The 21,901-nt window shown below is 43.8% G+C and overlaps 1 protein-coding gene across 1 annotated transcript in view; it reads right to left on the bottom strand.

The window, feature by feature from the left end:
- Nucleotides 1–21,901, bottom strand: part of SAXO1 (stabilizer of axonemal microtubules 1) — a 239,651-nt gene that overhangs the window by 146,867 nt on the left and 70,883 nt on the right. Inside the window, exons 2-3 of the mRNA XM_086963614.1 lie at nucleotides 7,837–8,013; nucleotides 3,922–4,124 (exon numbers count right to left, since the gene is read on the bottom strand). Coding sequence (XP_086819740.1) covers nucleotides 3,922–4,124; nucleotides 7,837–8,013 — 380 coding nt within the window. The remainder of the gene's footprint in view (nucleotides 1–3,921; nucleotides 4,125–7,836; nucleotides 8,014–21,901) is intronic.

Below are 21,901 nucleotides of genomic sequence, written 5' to 3'. Positions count from 1 at the left end.
GACAGCAGTGTGTGCTTCTTTGCCAGCACAGAACAGTGCAAGAGGGCTCTGTTACCACTAGCCAGGTGACCCCTCTTCCTCGTATCACTCACACTTGCAGGCGTTTCATCAGTATACAAAACCCACAATGTGGCAAATATTGTAAATTGTTGAGCTGTTATCAAAACAGTAAAGCAAAGGATAAAACCAGCAAATGTCACCAGCCCTTGCACCAAGAGGAATTGCCCAGTTTTGGAAGAATTTATAGAAGAGCCTTGAACACTTCAAAGTGTAAATTATCGTAGCATGAAATTAATAACATTATTGAATTCGGATATAGCCGCTGAGAGGCATTGCATTACCAGATGGTCTCCCATCCGAGAGATTACCCGGCCTGACCCTGCTTAGCTTTCTTACGGGCCGGTAATAGCAGCATCAGACCCGCAGCCTGCCTCCTTGCTAACGTGCCGCGCACCATTCCGCAGCGGGAGCAGGCACCGCAACCGACACTAAAGCAGCCTGCCTCCTTGCTAATGTGCCGCGCACCATTCCGCAGCTGGAGCAGGCACCGCAACCGACACTAAAGTCCTGTGCACATTGCAGGGAGCTAAGAGCTCCTTCGAACACTCCTGAGTCGAACCCAGCACACGCGCCACCGGCTCACCTTAAAAAGCAGCGCCATGCCGACAATCATGCGTTACGTTAATTTAGCAGAATCACAACACTGTTGTTGGTCAACAGCAAACTGAGATAATTTAAAATACTGATCTCCCACTTTCGCTTAGATGTCGGGAGGCGGGACAGCGTCTCCTGATTTCTCCCCGGCCGACGGCAGTGAAAGCACGGGGCAATGCCGGGTGGGCACCGGCTTGTGTCAAATAAACAATAATCGAGGCAGTGAGTGATCGCGCGGCGAATCGGCTCGAGAACCACTCCTAGCGCGGCGGCACTGAGGGTGCTCGACCGCCTCAGCCAATGGGAGGGCAGCTCCTTCGTTCTTGCTCTCCGCGGCCCCGGCGAGGTCCTCAAGTTATTCTTAGCCCGGGCAGCGGCGGCAATCAGGGAGGCAACGTTTGCACCGTAGTAGAAGGCGGCAGAGCGCTCGGGGTGCCACTAGTGCCTTACCAGATTCGGGGGCGTTCCCGAGAATCGGCTTTCGGCTGACGTAGCGTGACGTAGCCAAAAGCCAAAAATTCTCGGGAACGCCCCAGAATCTGGTCCGAGATTGACGGACAGAGCCTTTTCCCAATGGCTAGCCTCCATTTATGGAGCTAGCCAATGAGAGAGTGGGGACGGTCCAGTCCCCACACACAGATATCATTAAGTTTTTCCTAGCACATACGTACTTCGTACGCATTGGCTAGGCAAAACCTAAAAAGGAATGGCTGAAGAGGTAGGTTGCTTTGTGGCAAAAACGGTGGTTCCACTGTTGCCTCATCGCTGTAAAGCTGCAACGGCACTCACATTATGTACACACGTAAGCATGCAAACACACACAGATACAAAAAGACACGCTGAGCCCATGGACACTTGAACACACCCCTACCTGCCCCACCAATACAATATTGAGATCTGAAACCATATCACAATAATTTCACTGGAGCGGGGCAATTTTGCAGTTTCTCGACAATTTTGCACTGCCGCCAGGCAATTGTATGGCATTTTGTGAACATTTTTCATGAAGGACAAGAGCAAAATGGAATTTGCACCAACTGACCAATGCACAACTACGCTGTGGCTGTGCACCAGTCAGTCGGTGCAAATACCAGTTTACGGCTAATGCAAAATTACCCAGTGTCCGCGCAAAATTGTCCCACAATGGTCCAACTGATGCGATCTAGCCCCAAGTTCACTAGACTATCTCTTCTGCTTCATTTGCTTTTTGTCATTTTCCACCTTGGAAAGCTTCCTTTTGTTCTTGCATCTAATAAGGCACCATCATCCTGACATCAGAGTTCTCTGTTTACTTTGTCCAACTCCCTCTTCCTAATCATCCCTACTCTAGACCCAGAACCTCATTTGAGGTTAAGAGGAAACTGGAAAACATCAGATTTCTGGATGAAACTCTAAACGCGGAATAGAACCCAGTGGTTGAGTTTCCTCCTCCAGGGGAATAATCTTGAGGAGGAAATTCGTCCCAGACCATTCTAGCCCATCTTTAGAATTTCTTCCACAAATTGAAGGATTTTCATTTACTTCCTAGCTCTAAATGAACGTCATGGGGTTCTACATTTTCAGGTGCTGCAACCTCTCTCCTTATTGTAGTTCCAATATGACTGGCTGAATGTTAAGTTTGCCATACAATAAAATAGTTCACTGCTATTTTCTTTATTTGTCATATAACTTTCTTCATACGTAGCCTAAGTAGAGTATTAGGGCCATTTATACTTTAGTATTCTGGCTAAGACAAGTGCAAACAATATTTCCACCTCTTTTAGCAATAACGCCTATTTGGTAGCTTAGCGCAGTTGAATGTGCTCTGGTTTTTGCCATAGCGCTGGCTACCAGTTTATATCTGGTAGTAAGTGCTTGGGAAAAATAGTTTAAAAGAATGATTTTACCATGTTCAAAATGTGTCCAAGTGTGTGATACAACCCATCTATTTTTTAAACCATCAGAAAACACTAAATATTATTTGTATTGAGGTGTTTTTGCGTCTGCAGCTGATGCATAAATGTCACTGATATATTATATGTAAAGTGAACTGATTTTATCAGTCTGGCTACTTCATGCTTTGTTGTACTCGTGATTGTTGTAGACAGTCTTTATAATAAGAATCAAGACCATAATATCTGTATTTTGAGTAGCATGGCCATGTGACCTCAGAGTCTTTCGAAAACAAATTAGGTCTCAGGGAAGCAATGTTGACCTTATCAAAGGCCCAACTGAGACTAGCTGTGCAAACCTACAACAACTTACACTCCCCATTCAGACGTCTGGGGCCACATTTAGAGAGTGTTGGTAGGAATGCACCGTATTTATCAATTGCTGTGCATTTCTGTCCTTTTACCCTGCACTGGGGCCGTCTTGACAGCCTAGCGCCAACCCAGGCACCCTTGCCCCATGCAAGGGTGCCTGCGTTGCGGGCAGGATTATTTCTTGCAGGAAGGGGCGCCTTTCTGCATGAAAAAAATCTATAGCATCATTTTCCTCCTTCTGTGTGTGATGCAGTGTGGAAACACCCACTGCAATGTCCACGGAATGCCTCCCTTGCACCCCCTTATGAGGCACTTAAAGCCACTCAAGGGGGTTTTGGGTGGCTTCATGAATTTACCTCAGAGCCTTGAGTCATGCATGTACCACTTTGCGTGGTGCAAATGTGACGCAAGACTCATAAATATGCCCCATAATGTCAGAAAGTGTTTGGAAAATAAGGTGCATTAACTCCATAGACCTCATACAAGAAGTACTGAATAGAAAACATGTTTGGTGGGTACACGAACATAATTCTACATGCAATATTTATATCACATGACAAAAATATCACTTTTACTACATCGACCCTATCTCGTACAAGGAAAGCGTAGGTAAGTTGATGTGAAGTTAAGAATAGTAAACATATATTTACCTTGCTGATGCAGTGGTAGGTGATATAGTCAATTCAATATTTTTGAAGGTTGATATTATCGACCTTGATATAGTATTATACAACTGGGTTGTGATCCCTACGAGAGCTATTAAGTATTTTTAAAAATGAAACTTTGCCTTCATGTGGACGCAACATTTTAAAATGTCTGGGGGAGGTTGTGTAGGGCAGTATCATTCAATATGCCCTCCCCTCTAAAAGGTATTGGGTACTGTAATTCCTATTTAATTTTGCTTAATTTTGAAAAGTTTGAGAGGCCCAAAGATACTCAATAAGTGTTCTATGTCTGTACGAAATGCTATGTAGTGAATTGGCACCTATGCGTGGACAATGCTCTGGCTATTCACATTTGTTACCTGTATACGTGGGCACCGTGTCCATTTTTGCAGTAATTTCCTTTTTCTTGTAAATTGGTCGGAAGGAAGCTGTTTTCTCGACGCAGTATGGATTGAATGCTTCCTTATAGGTGGTAAGCATGTCCATGTCCCCTATGCCTGGCTTGTACGCGTCTGGTTGTTTCCATATTCGTCGTAACACCTCATGAGGGACGTAAGCTTCCCTATAACGAAGAAGAAAGACCTTTTCTGTAATAACAAAGTGGATGTACTGTGTGGAGGCAAAATCACTTCAAGTTGATTGCAGCAACTGATGCAATTGTGTTTACACCGCCATGACTTGGTTGACAAGCAAGAGAATGCATTTTGTGGTGAAGAGGCTGCAAAGTCCCTGCTTCATGAATACAAATGAACTAGTTATGGAACTGTAGAATTTACATTCTTAATTAAGATTCTACAGGCTTCCAAATCCCTCATTACTGTAGTGTTTGTGGCCATAAGAACCGTGTGTGCATATGGCCCTAAACGGTTCATCTTAAAAATGTTTTTGAAAATCGAAGACTGATCCCGTCTTTGGATTTGGCCTTACCTAAACGATGTAATGCCATTCCCCTTTATGCAGAAGAAGTCAAAGAGAAAAGTAAGTGAAACTGACAACCTGTCCCTAAATGACTTGCAAAACAGAATACCTGTTAATTAATATTGTGTTCCACTTTCTAGAGTCCTAGCTCAATTTTTACCCACATTGTTCGATATTTTTATGCAACTTTACTGTAATCTATTACCTAAACACTTCTAATTTTATTTTTGAATGGCACTTGCCAGACGAAAATAAAATTATTTGTAATTGCACTGAAATCTAAACGTGACAGGGACCCTGGCCCTTCAGACACCCACAGGAACTCTGCTTTGAGATCTGTGAGCCCTGGACGCTGCACCAACTGCTGCACCTCCTCCCTGCGAACAACCAAAGGACTCTTCACCTGCTGCCATGGCTGATTCTCCTGCAATACAGGACTGCCAGCCCACAGAGGATCCTGCCCCACATCCGCCCAGAAGACCACAGACAACCTGGAACTGCTCCAATGGATCTTACTCAACGCCCGATCCCTCGACACCATCACCATCCTATTCCCCAACATTGCCTTCATCACCGAAACATGGCTTAGCCCCTCCTCCAAGCCCCACATAGCCACCACAACACCCGACATCTACAAGATGATACACTGAGACAGGACCAACAAACATGGTGGAGGCATCGCCATTATCTTCAAGGAAACCATATGATGCATCACCACCAATGATGACCACACACCCATCATGGAACACCTCAACTCCCAACTACAGCCGACACCAAGACTACAATAAGAGGCACCCTCGTATACAGACCCAAGGAGCCACAACAACTGTTCCAGACAAACCGGACCGGCATTACACCTGTAATATAATAGCCCTGAGGAAGCCCCAGGCCGGATGACCATGTAAAGGGGTGAAACACGTGTTGGCTGTCAGTCACTTCTATGCTCATCCTCACAGACAGAGTGACATCACCTTTTATAAACAACTATCACCATGAAGCCTTGCTTATTGCAAATTTTTCCTGAAATCGTACGATAATCAGACTTGCCCTGACAATCACTTTGGAACTCGTTTTTTGTAGGGGGTTAGGGGCTTCCCTCTGTTAAGGGCAAGTGCCACTAAAAGAACTGCTTAATAACCTACAGCGAGTAGGGGACCAGGACCTATCACCCCTCCACACACTTAATTAGACCCTAGGACCTTGACCGGCTTTCTGCAACACCATCTCCTACCTCATCGCCCCCCTAGTCATCGACTTCGACCACTACATCTTACTCAGCAATCTCGAGTTCCACGTCGACGACCCCAACAATGCCAACTCCACACAGAACTCACTTGGTCCAACCACGACATCATCCACTTCCCCATCTCCAGGACTAGGCACACCATCACCAAACATCACAGCTCCCCACACCGGAGCTGGGGCAAGTTGACAGAGACACAGTGGACTCAAGCCCTCAGCAACACCCAACCCGAAGCTTCATCAGACCTGGAACAGGCCGTCCAGAACTTCTTCACATGGATCACCAAATGCGCTGACAGTCACCCCCAAGGAAACAAGCAAAAACAAAGAAAACCTGAAATCACACCAGCTGGAACACACCAGAGCTCAGAACCACCAAGCATAACTGCTACCGACTTGAAAAATAATGGTGCTCCACAAGGAGCACCTCCGACAGAGAGGTTCACAAAGCATCCTCAGCAATTTCCACCTGCACATCTAAGAAACCAAGAGAGCAGCCATCACAGCCCACATCGGCACAGCAGCCAACCACATAAAAGAACTTTTAAAAATAGCAAGGATTTCTCCAATTCGACAGCCAGAGAACATAATCCACCCCTCCCAAGAACTCTGCGACACCCTCTGGGACTACTTCCACAGCAAGATTTCCATACTCTAAAACAACTTTGACTCCCAACCCACTGCGCTCAACTTCAACAGCCTCAGCCAACCAGCTCGCACCAGCTGAAGGATCACCACATGGTCTCCACTCACCGCACAAACCATTTCAGCTATCAGGGCATCCAATCACTCAAGGGCATCCACTGACCCCTCCCTCCCATTTCTTCAACCTCAGAACCAACCAAATTAGCACGGAACTCACCAGCATAATCAATGCCTCCACCACCACAGCAGCCTTTCTGGACAGAAGGAAACAGGCAAAGGTCTACCCCTCCTAAAGAAACCCCCTTCGACTCCAATGAACTCAAAAATTACTGACCAATCTCCTTGCTCCCTTACCCTGGCAAAGTACTTAAGAAGGTATTCAACCAACAGCTCACCGAATACCTGGAATAAAACCACCTGCTTGACGCCTACCAGTCAGGATTCCATGCCAACCACAGCACAGAAACCACGCTGGTCGCTGCCACATACGACATCAGAACCCTCCTTGACCACGGAAAGACAGTGCCCCTCATTCTCCTCGACCTCTCCGCTGCATTCGTCACTGTATCCACATGGGATGACAGCTCCTCCATATAGAACGCTGCAGCCAGACTCATCCTGCACCTTTCCAATTGGACGCATATCACCCCCTCCTTAGGAACCTCCACTGACTCCCCATCCATCCAGAAGAGATGCCAGTTCAATTCTCATGCATGCCTACAAAGCCCTACACGATCAAGGGCCGACCTACATCAACCACGGCTCAGCTTTCATCTACCTGCTAGACACCTTAGATCCTCATTGCGAACACCCTTCGAATCTGTCACAGCCACAGCTGGGGCCGCCCCTTCTCCTATGCCGCCTAAGCCTGGAATAATATGCCCCTCCACCTTTGAACAGCACCCTCTCTGGCGGACTTCAGAAAGAAACTAAAGACCTAGCTTTTCGACTGAGCTCCTGCAGCCCCAGCACCCAGATACCCCTAGGGGTGACAGTGCTGCTCTGTACAAATGCTGATTGATTAATTGATTGATATATACTTAAACATTAAAATGAATATATGCATCGCTGAAAACAAGATCTTGTATCCAACTGAAGAGCAAAGAATTGTGAAAAATGTGTTCTAACAAGCAAATATATACAGAAAACAAAATGCATCCGTTATTTTCTTTTTTTAAATCAGATTTTTTTTAAACTTGAAAATGAGCTTGCATGCACAATACATCTTTATAGTGCTAGTTCTCAGCAATCTGCACCCTCTGTCCTTTAATAGTCACAGAGACCTTACATTTAATTAGTAACTCATATTACTTAGTTTACTAAGCATCCCTGCATACATTTGACCAAAGCAGTGTGATTGTGGCCGCTGTTCTAGAGGTAGCGCAGTCTAGACAGATAATTCCAGCTGCAGTGTTCTTCTATACAATTTGCATTGGGTGTTCATTCATCCTCCTCTCGATTTTGCTCACCTGGAAGTGGACAAGGCATCAAGTTTTACAGTCGGTCGTTCATATATTTGACATGGTTTGTAAGACTTGGCAGGCTGAGGCTGGCGAAGAGGGTATTGGTCTACGTACTCTGAGATTAGGCTTGGCTTCACCGCAGGATCAAAAATCTTGGTTGGAAGATGAGGACAATGGTGACGCCTGATTTGTTAAAGAAAAAAGAAAAACAAGCAAGATGTTAGCTTAAAACTAGAATATTTCAGTACAGCATCACATTATAAATATCAGTAATATTGGTAATAGTTTTAATAATAGTTTTAAGCAGGTGAGTAATGCATTTCTTCTTACACCTGTTTCCTAAAAGAGTAGTATACAACGCAGAAGCACCATTGCAGTCAAAATCTAAATGAAATGCGTTACTTACCTGTAACTGCAGTTATCCAGTATTGGTATCTTTCATAGATTCACATGCCTGAATCATTCCCCGTCGTCGGGGTGGGAGTCACCGGTACATAATAACAGTAATGTCATATAGACATATACATACTAATAGGCCAGAGGCCTCACATTAGTAACCTATCCAGGTCCTTTTGTAAAAAGGACCAAACTTTGGCCAGGAGCCAATCAGCTACTACCACCCTCTAAACCTTCCTGGAAGGAGCCCTAGTCCCTCAGATTTTCGTAAGCACAGTGCTAAGTAGTACCTACTGAGAGAACCAAGGTCAGCCCTTCCAGGTGAGGCGGGTGGGTTGCATGTGAATCTATGAAAGATACCAATACTGGATAACTGCAGTTACAGGCAAGTAACGCATTTCTTATCCAGTATTATGGTATCTTTCATAGATTCACATGCCTGACTCAGAGTAGCAAACAATAGGCAGCACATTTCGCATAATATAGCATGTAATACACTTGATAATACCTTATCAATAGTGCAACACAATAAACTGCAAACAGTAGCAGGATAAGAAATGTGCAATTAGGTAATAGGAAAGGTGGGATGAAAGGAAGAAGGCTCACCTCTAATGAAATAGATGACGGAGCACCGCCTGTCCCACTGCTGCATCCTTCATAAGTTCCGAATCCAAGCAGTAGTGCTTGGTGAACGTATGTGGTGCCTTCCATGTCGCGGCTCTGCAAATGTCGACAATGCGCACCCCAGAAAAGAGCGCCATGGAGGTGGAAACCGCTCTAGTGGAATGAGCCCGAACTTTGGCGGGCAGAGGATGTCCCGCCTGCTGGTGGCAGAAGGCGATGGCCGCAGAGATCCATCTTGAAATGCTCTAATTTGTCAATGGTAGGCCCTTCCTGGGCCTGCTGAAGGCAATAAACAATTGGTTGGACTTGCGAAATTGTTCCGTTCCATGAATGTAGAATTTCAGACATCTTTTCAGGTCCAAGGAATGTAGAGATCTCTCCGCTGCTGAAGATGGATTCGGGAAGAAAGATCTCAGGACAATGGGTTCGTTTAGATGAAAAGCAGACGGAACCTTTGGTATGAATTTGGGGTTAGTCCGTAGAATGACTCTGTCCTGTTTGAACTGAAGGAACGGGTCTTGAATAGAGAAAGCCGGCAGCTCACTCACCCTCCTTACTGACGTGAGAGCCAGCAAGAGAGCTGTTTTCCATGACAAGTATTTGAGATCCGCTTTATGCATTGGCTCAAAGGGGTGTTTCATCAACTGAGCCAAGACAACATTGAGTTGCCATGTAGGTGGTACAGGTCTCACTGGAGGATAGGTCCTGAATAATCCTTTCAGAAACTGCTTGACCAGTCTATTGGACCATAGGGAAATACCAGACGAAGAGCGTGCCGGAGATGACGAGAACGGGTGCAGTTTGTTAGCCTTACACCACAAACAGAATCTCTTCCACTTAAGGGAATACGTCTTGTTGGTCAGCCTGGGCCCGGGCTAAGACGACCCTGCAGTCCTGAGGAATATCTAATTCCTGGAACTCTATGAACTCAGGAGCCAAGCCGATAATCTGAGAGATGTCGGATCTGGATGCTGGACTTGCCCCTGGTTCATAGTGAGGAGATGCGGGTAAGGCCTGAATGGAATCGGAGGCTCCAGCGACAGAATGTGTAGTTCTGTAAACCAGTGTTGGCGCGGCCACGCTGGGGCTACCAGGATCAGGGTGCAACGCTCTGCTTTCAGTTTCCGGAGGACCCTGGGGATCAGGGGAAAGGAGGAAAAGCGTAAGCAAAGACGTTGCACCATGCGATCGAAAATGCATCCCCGAGAGATCCTTTCTGGGGAAGCCAGCTTGCATAATGTTGGCATTTTGCGTTGTTCTCCGTCGCAAATAGATCCAGGTGAGGTCTGCCCCATCAGGAGAATACTGCGCCAAGAGCATGTTGGTCGAGCTCCCACTCGTGGCAAATGGAGCGTTGCCTGCTTAGCGAGTCTGCCAGGGTGTTGTCTGCTCCTGGGACATACTCCGCTTTCAGCTAAATGTTGTGTTGGAACAGACACTTCCAAATTCGCTGCGATTCTTGAGACAACGTAGTCTGGTAGTCGTCGGCCTCGTCGACGCTGGTGTCGACGTCGATGGCTTCGTCGACGGCTTTGTCGACGATGACATCATCGACGATGGTGTCGTCAACGTCGATGGGATCGTTGTCAACGACGATGGCTTCGACTTCGTCGACGTGGAAGCTGTCGTCGACGGAGGCGTCGTCAACACTTTTTTGACAGGAATTATAAATGGAATAGACCTACCCGTCGACGACGATGCTGAGGTAGTTGTCGACAAGGTGGTGATGGCTGATGCTGTCGACGTAGAGATGGATATTGTCGACGCTGTCACAGACATGGCAGAAGACACCAACACAGGCTTCTTGAAGGTGGCTTCCTGAAGAGAAGTCTTAACTGACATGGTTTTTGGACGACCCTCCGAAGACTTTGGCGTCTTCTTTTGAGGAGGCATATCAGACGGACCTGGAGATGTCTGTCTCGGCCTTTTGGCAGAGGAGTGTGAGCTCCTGATGGAACACTCGCTCTCACCTGAAGAGACTGTCTGATCCTTGTCCTTTAGTCTCTTAAGCCACAGGAGCAGGCGTCCCTCTCTGTCCTTAAAAGTCTTGACAGAGAACGTGCGGCAGACTTTACAATCCTTGGCAGAATGATCAGGGTAGAGACAGTAGAGGCAGTCTTCATGTTTGTCATCTACATGCAGCCTCAGTTTACTACACGAGGCACAGGGTCTAAAGAGCCCTTTTTTAGGAGTGGTAGACATAGTTGACTCTAGCACTCCTCTACAAGAGTAATCTTGAAGAGAAAAATATGGAATGATTCAGGCATGTGAATCTATGAAAGATACCCATAATACTGGATAAATTAAAAATCTTCAGCTAATTATATTAGTTGTAACAGTACTAATGATAGTATTACTAGTGCAAGCTGAAGTATTATTGCTGCTTATTCTACTGTTGATAACAACAATGCTATGTAATCGCGTATCTTTTTTTTCTGTCTGCTCAATTTATTATCAGTAGGTAGTAAGAAAAGAAAATTTGATTCCAAAATTATTTAAAGTCATTGCAAATTAATACAACCATTGAAACCACCACATTTGTAATCTTACAACTACAATTTCTTGTCCTTATAAGACATTGGGCAAAGTACCTTTCTTTAAAATCATTGCAACGCAGGCATTCATGCTACTACATGTGTGGTTTCACAACTGAATGTTCATGATCTTATAGGTGGCTTAGCTCACCTGGTTTATGATATCAAGCAATGTGATCCTATGTATAAGAATGTCCAATTTTCTTTTTAACCCGTTTGCTGCGTCAAACGTTCAGCTCCAGTGCTGAACGTTCGAAAAACGGGTGGAGCAGCGTCAGCCAACCGTCGTTCGCAGCACTACCAAGGTAGTGCTTGCAATGACCGTTGGCCGACGGCATCAGCCAACGGGTTAAAAAACAGACAGTTAATTGCGGTTGGCACGTGCTTTTGTAGCGTCAGTTTAGTTTCAGATGTTCAACTTCAGGATCGATTGTCTTAAAAACTTCCGCCTTCGGGCTGTGAGTTCCTTGCAAGTGTAAACTATATGGAGCAATGTCTCCTTGTTAGCGTTACACAATCTGCAAGTGATAAACAGTGTGCCTCTGAGACAGCCATAGTGGAAGACCCTTATTGGCAGCAAGCAAAATCTGGCTCTGAGTAACCGTCTCTTCCTCTCTATACTGAGCAGAAGGTAACAGTACCTTTACTTTGAAATGGTTTCATATGCATTTAATACCACCCAGCGTATGCTTCTTTTTCCCCCAGATTAGGCAGTCTTCGACAAAAGGTATTATTCTGCTTGCTTTAGTGCTAGCTTTTTTTGTTTCTTGGGGAGGAAAGGTTAATGTCCACATGGTTTGTAACTGCAAAGTTTCTATGGGAAGTTCTAGATACATTCCACATGGGTTTGTGTTTACAGAGTCGTTTATGACCTTCCACAATAGATGTTTTAGGGACCTTTCTGGGGCTGCTCTATATTTGGTGGAATAGGCTATGCAGAAGACATTAAGAATATATGCTTGCTTGTGCAGATTGAACTCCAGTCGCACTTGAGTTTGCGCTGAGTTATCCGGGAGAATGAAGAGAAACCTGTAGGTGTGGTACTGAGTGGTATCACATTTGGTAATTTTCCAGTAGAATATTATTGAACCAAAAATTAATGTAGGCATAAGTTTACTCTTGATTATTCGCATGAGTGGACTCAGTGACGACCTGATAGCTTGCCCATTAGTTAAAAGAAAGGGGTGTTTAATGCTAAGGCAGTTGTTTTCATAGCCACCGGTTGTCTCTTTGTACCACCACGCTCATCCAGCCATAAGCCTAAATATTTATATCTGTTGGTGCAGTCCCACTTTTTCTGGTTTAGATACCAACTTCTTTTCTCTTGAATCTTACGTCCCAAAACTACCACCTTTGTCCTGTCATTGTTAAATTTCTGGGTCAGATTTCCATAAAATTCTTTTAATTTAATTTATTTTATTTTATTTGAAGGCCAATTTCCTTTTTTCCTAAAAACACGGTATCATCTGTGTATTGCAGGCTATTGTGAGATTGTCCAAATAATTTAGGGGGAAGAGAGGGATTTCTTAAGGGCGGCTTCTAAGTCAGCTACATATAAACTAAATAATATAGGGACTAGGAGGCAATCGTGTTTTAATCTTGTTAATGTATTGATTTTCTCCATAGTTTGTCATGTCTGGGGCCACTCTGATCTTTACCCAAGTGGTTGAGTATTAACTGATAGTAGCGTTCATTATGCCTGTGGGGATGCACTCGGCACAAATTTCCCCCATAATTTGCCCAATCTTTGAAGTCAAAAGCCGATTTAAAATGGATAAAGGCTGTGTATAAAAGAGTATGTTGTTGATGGTTTGATGGATAAGCATTAATAATGCCACTAAGATGTCCTCAGTACTGCTGCTCCTTTGGAAGCCTGTTTCGTAGTGGGGTGTCAGCTGTTTATGTTCAGCCCATTCCTCAAAATGCGTTAGTATGGCTTTAGCAAATTTACCAATTAGGTGTACACCAATTTAACCATGTTTAAAGGGGGAGCACAGGCACTTTACTAAAGTTCTAAAGCCCAAAAATAAGGGGTCAGATTTACAAGCCCCATGCGCCACCGGTGCATCACGTTGCGTGCCTCACCGGTGGCGCAGCCAACTGAGTGATATTTACAAGCACAGGTAAAGTCACCCTGTGTGACTTAACCTGTGCTTGTAAATTTTGCCCCTGTTCATGCAACACTCTGCATGTTAGGGGCGTGAAATGGGTGTTCCCACACAACACCCATGTCCACTGATGCATTTCCAGATTTACGAGAAATCATATATCTGGAAATGCGTCAGAATGTAGAGAGGTGCAACGAGGAGAAATGTTTTAATTTCTCCTCGTTTTTTTCCTTTTTCAATGAGTGCTGCATTCCGCAGCACAGCATTGGAAGAAGAAAACACCTCAATTGATTGTTTTTGTGCAGGAAGGTGTCCTTTCCTGCACAAAAACAATCTCCCCATGACGCTGGCATCCTTGCACCATGGTGCAAGGATGCCAAATGACTTGATGCATTGCTCTGCGTTAGTTTCTTGTAGATCTACCCCATAGGGTCCAGCAAAAGGCAAAAAATCCAGGGTACCCATGCAGAAAAATCAGACTACCTACACAAAGCAGTTCTTTTCTACTTCTAGTAATGCTATCAATGGATAAATGGCTAGGGAGCAGTACTGGCCCTTTTTGTGAATAGGCATCAAGAATGATCTGGGACTGCATTTTTTTCTTTTCTGGCAATGAGCATATAGTGGAGTTAACACCTTTGCACATAAATCCATTTACAATTAAATAGTGACCCAGGTGAATCCATTAGGATTAGGGGGCTTATTTACAATCCCCTTGCGCTGCCAGTGTATCACTTTTTGTGACACACCGGTGGCGAAACCTGCTTCCCCAAATTTACAAGGACATGTAAAGCCACCCTACGTGGCTTTTTATGTCCTTGTAAATATGGTCCCTTTACAAGAAACTCTTTGTGTGAAAGGTGTTGGTGGCCCCATGCAACACCCATGGCTTCTGCTGCATTTCCAGATTTACGAGAAATCATAAACCTGGAAATGCATCCGAATGCTACACCTTCCCAGGGGAGGCGTAGGGAGGTGCGACGAGGAGAAATGTTTTAATTTCTCCTCGTTATTTTTCTCTTTCCTTGCGTGTTGCATTCTGAAGCACATATAGGAAGAGGAAATCACCTCTTGTGATTGTTTTTGTGCAGTAAGGTGTCCCTTTCTGCACAGAAACAATCATTCTTGTGACACAAGCACCCTTGCACCATAGTGCAAGGGTGCCTGTATAGGCGCAAGGTAGCTAATTGTGCGCCAACGCGGGGGAGAGCTAATGGATCCGTCATATCATTGTAGATACGATGCATCCCCTTGCTTCGGAATTACAACATTGCGGCGCAGCCAAATGGCTTGCCGCACCGCGCTGCGTTTATTCCTTGTAAATAAGGCCCTACGTTTCTGGTTGATCGTTAGTATAGATTTTACATTTGACATAGAGCTGGCTATCTCCTGCTGGTCAGATTCCGAAATTGTGGAGATAATTATCTATTAAAATTATTAATCATCATCATCATATACTCCGAGCTGTCAGAGCCTCATTATAATAATTATAATTATTGTTATTATAATTATGACTTCTTATATATTTAAGTTGGGTTTCTAACTCTAGTTAAACACCCCAGTACAATTACAAGCAGCGTTCAGTACTATTGATCAAGGAACTCTACTGATCTTTTGTTTTGCAAGAATGGAAAAGAAAGGCCAACTACTGAAATATTTTCCATCTTTCATCACATCAATATCACAGCTTTTAAAATTGAGTTTTTTAGATCACATAGCCTCCCCTACAACTAGGGCGTACCACTAAGCTTATCGCTCTGATTTCTATTCAATCATTACATAAAACAACTTGGCACAGCTCTGAGAGATAACTAATACGCCTAAGACTCCCAATTTTACCTTAAAGTATCTCACCACTCCTACATTACTACCTGGAAAGGCTTCCTGAAAGATCTTATAACGTGGACGGGCTCATTCTCTGTGAAGAGAAACCACTACAATGCTAAATGCCTCCATCTCCTCTGTGCTCATGAAGCATTTCCTTCAGTCCAAAAATGGGTTGTAGATCTCACAGCAAAGGCATGTCGTTTACCTTGGTCCCTGCCATCAAATATTTAGGATTCACAATTGATCAAAATGTCTTCATGTCACCTCACCTCTCCAAACTGACTAAAACCACCTCATTCCAGCTTCACCCTGTCAGAAAACTTAAACTTTCCATGTATTCTTGAGACTTTGGAGCCACTTGCTTGTCAGAAATGCAATACTGGCCAGACCTCCTAAATCAGCACTGGGGCCTCACAAAGCCAGCTTGCTTGTTGTACCTGGCTTGTCAAAGGTGCTCAGACATTAGAACATGTGACCCCCCCATTATGCAAGAACTCCCCTGTCTCCCTCTTAATACATGAATCTTCTTAAAAGTGGCATGCATTACTCACAGTGCCATAGACATAGGCCCAACCAAGTATCTTAAGGACAACTTGACATTACTGGGGTAAAAAGAAATAGTGGAAGCAAACCTTGATTGCTCTTATGAATCCTGAAAGTGAAAACAAATCCAAAATATTAACTAATCATTTTCCTATTTAGCTCCAAGATTCGGGAACCATCTACTCGAGGATGTCGGACTGAATCCCAACCTTCTGTCCTTCAGAATAAGGCTGAAAACACATTTATTGAGGTTGCATCTGAAAGACTAATTACAACCACCTACACAACGTTAACCTTTTCTCTACTCCATCCACAGAAACATGCCTCGCATTCAGTGTATTTCCGGTTTCATGTGATTTGTTCGTGTGTACATGTAGCTATATTTGCGATATAGAAATATGCTTAATCAATACAAAAATAAATAATACATCCACCTACCCACCCTGATACGAAGAATACAGGAACAGATCAATTTATGTACAAGGCTCTAATTCCAGGAATGCCATCTGAAACCCAGGATCTATTATATAGGGGACTTCTTTAAATTGTGGGGAGGCATAAAGACGCACTTCTTATACTCAGTTTACAGATAGCATTGGTCTATCAAGCATTCCACGTCGGTCACGGTCCACCTTACATCATCTTGTCAATCAGGCACCTAGGACAGACTGCATCACCGCTCCACGCTATGTCAGGTTCCTAAAGGTAATCTACATTGAATGCTTCACCCTCAAATTTATCATAGCAAGGCAGTTGCCAAGCAGGAATACAAGCCTTGTAATGTCACACTTAAGAATCACCTACAATTCCATATGTGGCTTGTGCTCCTAGATATCTCCATTGGTCCCACAACCTTCCTCCCAGCAAAGTGTTGTTGGGTGAGTAAAAAGCGGCAAGCAGTGCTTTACAGTTAATAAAATTGAAAAATATCCAACCTAGTGTTGAATAATCCCTTATCTCATCATCTATGGTAAGGCACATTACTTCATCATGGGGTCTTGGCAAAACAAGAACACGCATTTTACCAAGATTATACAGCCAGATTCATCAAGCGAAATGCGCTCGCAAAAGGGCCAGATTCTGAGAATCTGGCCCTTTGCGAGTGCAATTTTTGCATTTGGGATTCATCATCCCAAATGCAAAAATCGCTAATAAAGAATTCGCAAATTTGCGAGGATTAGCATTTAAGGAATCTCTATTAGAGATTCCTTAAATGCTATTCATGAAACATTTTAAAATTACGAATTCGCAATTTAGGAACGCTATTTACCGCAAAGTGAAACCTCGTGGTAAATAGCGAAAACTTAGAAAAATGCATTTAAATGCATTTTTCTAAGTTGCACGTTACACACACACATGTCCTTTGGACATGTGTGTGCACAACATCAGTGTAAATTCACATTTCAGGGGTGCTACAGGGTGTTCTTTGGACACCCCTGGCACCCTTGAAATCGCATCCTTATTTGCGATTAGCAAATTGCTAATCGAAAATAAGGAATAACTCCCCATTCATTCCTATGGGCCAAAGGCCAAAGGCCCATAGGAATGAATGGGGAGTTATTCCTTATTTGCGATTAGCAATTTGCTAATTGCAAATAAGGAGGATGTAGGAATCGCAATTTATTTTGCGATTTCTACATGAATCCCGATTTGCAAGTCCTTAATAGCGATTCCTTAATAATCACTATTAAGGACTCGCAAATCGGGACTTTGATGAATCTAGCTGATAATATCCAGGTTTAACACGTTTGTTAAGTATTTGTAGTTTTATTTTCAGAACTAAACTCAATTACAGCATATTTGGTGCTTTGTGTGAGTCAAAGATTGGTGTGGTTAAATAGGAAGGTGGAGTTTCCTTTCAATCCGCAGGAGTCAAAAGATATGGGGCGGTTATAGATCGCTGCATCTCAGTCAATGACACTCCCACATAATCCAGGTAAACCAGCATTTACAAGGATAGGGCACTTTATCAATGACAGTTGCTGTTCATTAAACAAATGAACTCAGTTGATATAAACAAATGTTAATGATCATAAATTTACACTCTCTTCATTAAATCAAATAAAAACGCTTATTACTGTCTGTAACTGCCATCAATCTTAAACCTATGGAAAGCATCTCCCAAAAAAGATTAGAGAAGATGCAGCAAAAGAAAATCTTGGAAAAGGGATGCAGTGTCCTCTTTTAGGAGGAAAAAAGAGACGAGAACTCAAAGGTAAGAAGTAAATAGGATGACTCATAATGAAATAGTGTCCAGAATACTTAACTCATTGGTCATTGGTCTTACTGTTACTTGTCCCAGTCCTTACTATGAGATGGATCCACCTCCGGGGCAGGATCATATGTAGCTACAAATTTGTCAACTCTGTAGGTGATTTTTCCCTCAATCCTCTTGGTAAAGATCAAAGTTCAAAGGTGGGAACCCCTCATGAAAAATCAACCATGGGTAAGGTATAGGAGTACGAAGAGGAAGAGCAGAACTGGGAGTAATGCTGAAGTAATTTTACTGTGGGAAAGTTAGCTACAGATATTGTGACATAAATAAATTAATAAATCTGATTGTCCTGTGGTGCACCCCCTCCGCTGTAGGCAGCAACTGCCGCTTCCTCTTAGGCATATAATGGCAGAATATGGAAGATGGTCTTATAGGGGAACAGTGAAAAGGGGAAACAAAATTATTATCATTTTGTTGTTTTTGCTGCAGGGCAGGTTAGTGCCGGCGGGGCTGGTAGCTCAGGGAAGAGTAGTGATTTGTGCACACTAAGTGCGCGATTGCTTGGCCGGCTGTCTTTGGACGGCCAAACAGTCATATGCCTTTGCATGTTCCTCCCCAGGCTGTAATGCATATCCTGGTGGGGAACATACACAGGCTCCCTGTTCCCGCATGAGAGCCGATTCGCGGTTTAAAGACCAATAACAACGCAAATAGAGCGCTGCATTGCAGCGTTGTGATTGACTTAGGGAGTCAGGAAGAGAAGAGAAGCGGAGATGACGAGGAGAGACGGTGGTAAAGGTAAGTCATTTTTAATAAATATTTTTCAACCCCCCCCAGGTTCCCGCCACCCCGTTCCCAACCAGCTGCCACTGACGCGATTGCAATCTGTATGGCTTCACGTACCTTGACTTTGTGTCACCAGGGCGCATACATAACATAGTCCAAAATACCTTCAACCCTGAGTCAAGTTATGATAGGAGAAGGGTTTTCACAGTGTCCAGCCTTTTGACCTGTCTGCGTCCAGCACCGATTCCAGGCTTGCAGCTGTTGCGCCTTTTCATTTCGCTCTCTGGAGCTGTTGTGAGGATTTACAACAGACTAACACCACAGCTCAGATGTAAATGGTTTTTGATGGTTTTGCACTGTTATGCCTATGGTATGCCAATGTCTGTATTGGCACGTGCTTCCTTTTGCACGGTTAATGTTGACTGTTCTTCATAGAGTACACAATCTACCTTTACTTGAGCATTGCACTGAGTTTTGTTAGTCAGAGGTTTGACCTTCCAAATTGTTTTATCACAGACAAGAGACTAATTCGGTTTTATGGAGCTGCCATTAGGAAAATGTGTTAGTTTTAATGAGTTCAGATTGTTTAGATGGGAACGACTAGAGGGTTGTGCCAGATTGCTTCTGTTTTGCATAGGTTCCCAGCAGCGGTTGGCCCGCCTCACCATTCTTCATACCTGGCAGCTGCCACTGTGGTCTTGGAGCCTGGAGGCCGCAGGTTCATGTCTTGATTCCCTTGAAACTGCAGCAGATTTAGAGATAATCACATCCACTCTCCTTGCCTCAATTTCTTCAACAATACTTGTGAATGGCAGTGACAACTGCATGGGCCAACATTAAATAAAAGTGGAACAGGTACAAAAAAGGGTGGTAGGTAAAAAATGTGCACCGTCTAGCAAAGTCTGAATTGTATCACATTCTGGAAGAGTGCTGCAAAGTTCCGAGTTTACTTATTAACAGGCTGCAAAACGGAAGTGGATGGAACTAGCCTTGTTTAACAATAGCAGAATAAACGTTGACTTTGTGGCAAATACACATCTATAATTTGTGCTCCCTTCGCATCATATTGTCATACAGGCTACAGTTGAACACCAGTGCACAGAAAGGCAGCCAGCATCAGTCTACCAACGCAACGCAGGGGACCATGTGCAGAAGAGGAGGCGACGCGGTCCACAAGAAGGCGGCTCACTACCGTAGATGAGTGGGACTAAGTGAAGTCAAGACACAATACTGATCTCACTCAAAGTATGGTCAGTCCTCTATGATGTCAAAAAACTAAATTCGGGTAGGGTTCTGCACTCCATGACCTCTAATAGCATAGCCAGCTGGACCATGATCGACTGTGGTGGGAGAGCCTCAAGAAGCGATAACACTTTCCTCCTGAAACCTCTCATCCTTAGTAAAAAGAGCCTTGTCACCGAGCCTTCTCTGGTGCGGCCCCAAAGATATGGAACTCTCTTCCACCAGAAGTACGCAGAATCTCCTCAATGACTGTTTTCAAACTAGAAGCCAAAAGATTCCTGATGGACAAATTCCTACCTTATTCTTAGCTAGGTCCACTGGCTCTAAAGCGTTGATCCTACAACCACTGTTCCATCATGTGATTCTGCTCTTCTTTACCGCATTGTGTGCCCCCCTCACAGCCCGCTATATACCTGTTTATTGTCTTACTCTCCTTTGTGTCATTTGTCTGTGAATCTTGCGATTATTCATGTTCTGCATTCTTACTGGATGTCGTTATTGGTTTTTGACCTTTATTCCACCCTGTTGTAAAGCGCTCTGATATCCTTCGGGATCTTATTCGCGCATTAGAAAACTTTATAAATAAAATAAATTAAAATAAAATTAAAAAACCAAGGCAAGACTGATGGACATTTCAAAGAAGCAAAGAACAAAGCCCACTTGATTGGCAATGGAGAAGGCACAGTCATCGGGACAAACTGACGTACTGGAAGCAGAGGGGTTAAATATCACCCCAAAGCAGCAGCAATTTCTGTGGGATCGACGACCAGCGAAAGATGTCACAGATGGGGCAAAGGGTTCGAGCGCACAAGGGCACATTTGCAACCATTTGTTCCTGTTTTTGCCTTTTTGTATTTCTTATCTTTGACGCCCTCGTTTTTTTACTTAGAATAAAACTTCCACTTCCTATTAGAGATTTAACATTTATCAAACAGACTAGCTTTCTCCTGAAACAGGGTCGCCCCTTTCTTTCACCCCATCCATTTAACTTAAATGTGAATGCAAGAGCTGGCTTTATCGGCCTCTTTTATAACTTGGAAAGGTGCTTTATCGTTTGGCAATAAGAAAATAGGAATACATATTTTTCTTCCACATATGAGCAATCATTTGCCAGGAAAACATTTTGTACAAGTTCCTAATAATATTAGATAAGAGTCCGATTAATCTCAATAAACGTGACTTCGCTGTGAGTGAGTCCTGTGCACAAAGACCCTGCTGCAAGGCTTCCGAGTCAAGAATGAAGAAATAGTTGCCAAATGGAATTTATGACTTTTTCCGCTGTTTGGGTCTTGTTCCAAACAAAATGTTCATCGTACTTGTTGTTATTACTGATTAATGAGATTGGCAACAATGTGGGAACATGTTAAAGTGAGAATAATATTGATGACTGGAGCAGTGACTTAATTTTCAATTTAATTGTAAATACTTTTCAGGCGTTTTAAGCCGCTCTCAGGAATGTATGTGTGTGTGTGTATATATATATATATATATCCTGAACTCCGCTTTCTCACCAGCTCGCGCTGCTTCCTCAGCCAGCAAGTAGACACCGGACACGGACCTCGAGGTGCTTTAGAGATTTTAATCAGCAGAAAGAGTCACAGACGTTTCGGCTCAGTGGAGCCTTGATCACATGACAGCGATGGTAATGCTGGGTACACCTTTTAAAGTGCTTGTACGTGATTAACTGAAATCACCTGTGCAAAATTGCGTGTAGATATAGAAGACATACTAGGCAAAGCACACAATAACATCAATTCCATTTTCTAAAATAGATGTAAAATACATTTTGGAATTAA

This window comes from Lissotriton vulgaris, chromosome 3_1, assembly GCF_964263255.1.
Source record: "Lissotriton vulgaris chromosome 3_1, aLisVul1.2, whole genome shotgun sequence".
NCBI classification, from domain to species: domain Eukaryota; kingdom Metazoa; phylum Chordata; class Amphibia; order Caudata; family Salamandridae; genus Lissotriton; species Lissotriton vulgaris.
Note: the sequence above shows the minus strand (reverse complement) of the source record. Positions and strands in the feature narration are given on the sequence as shown.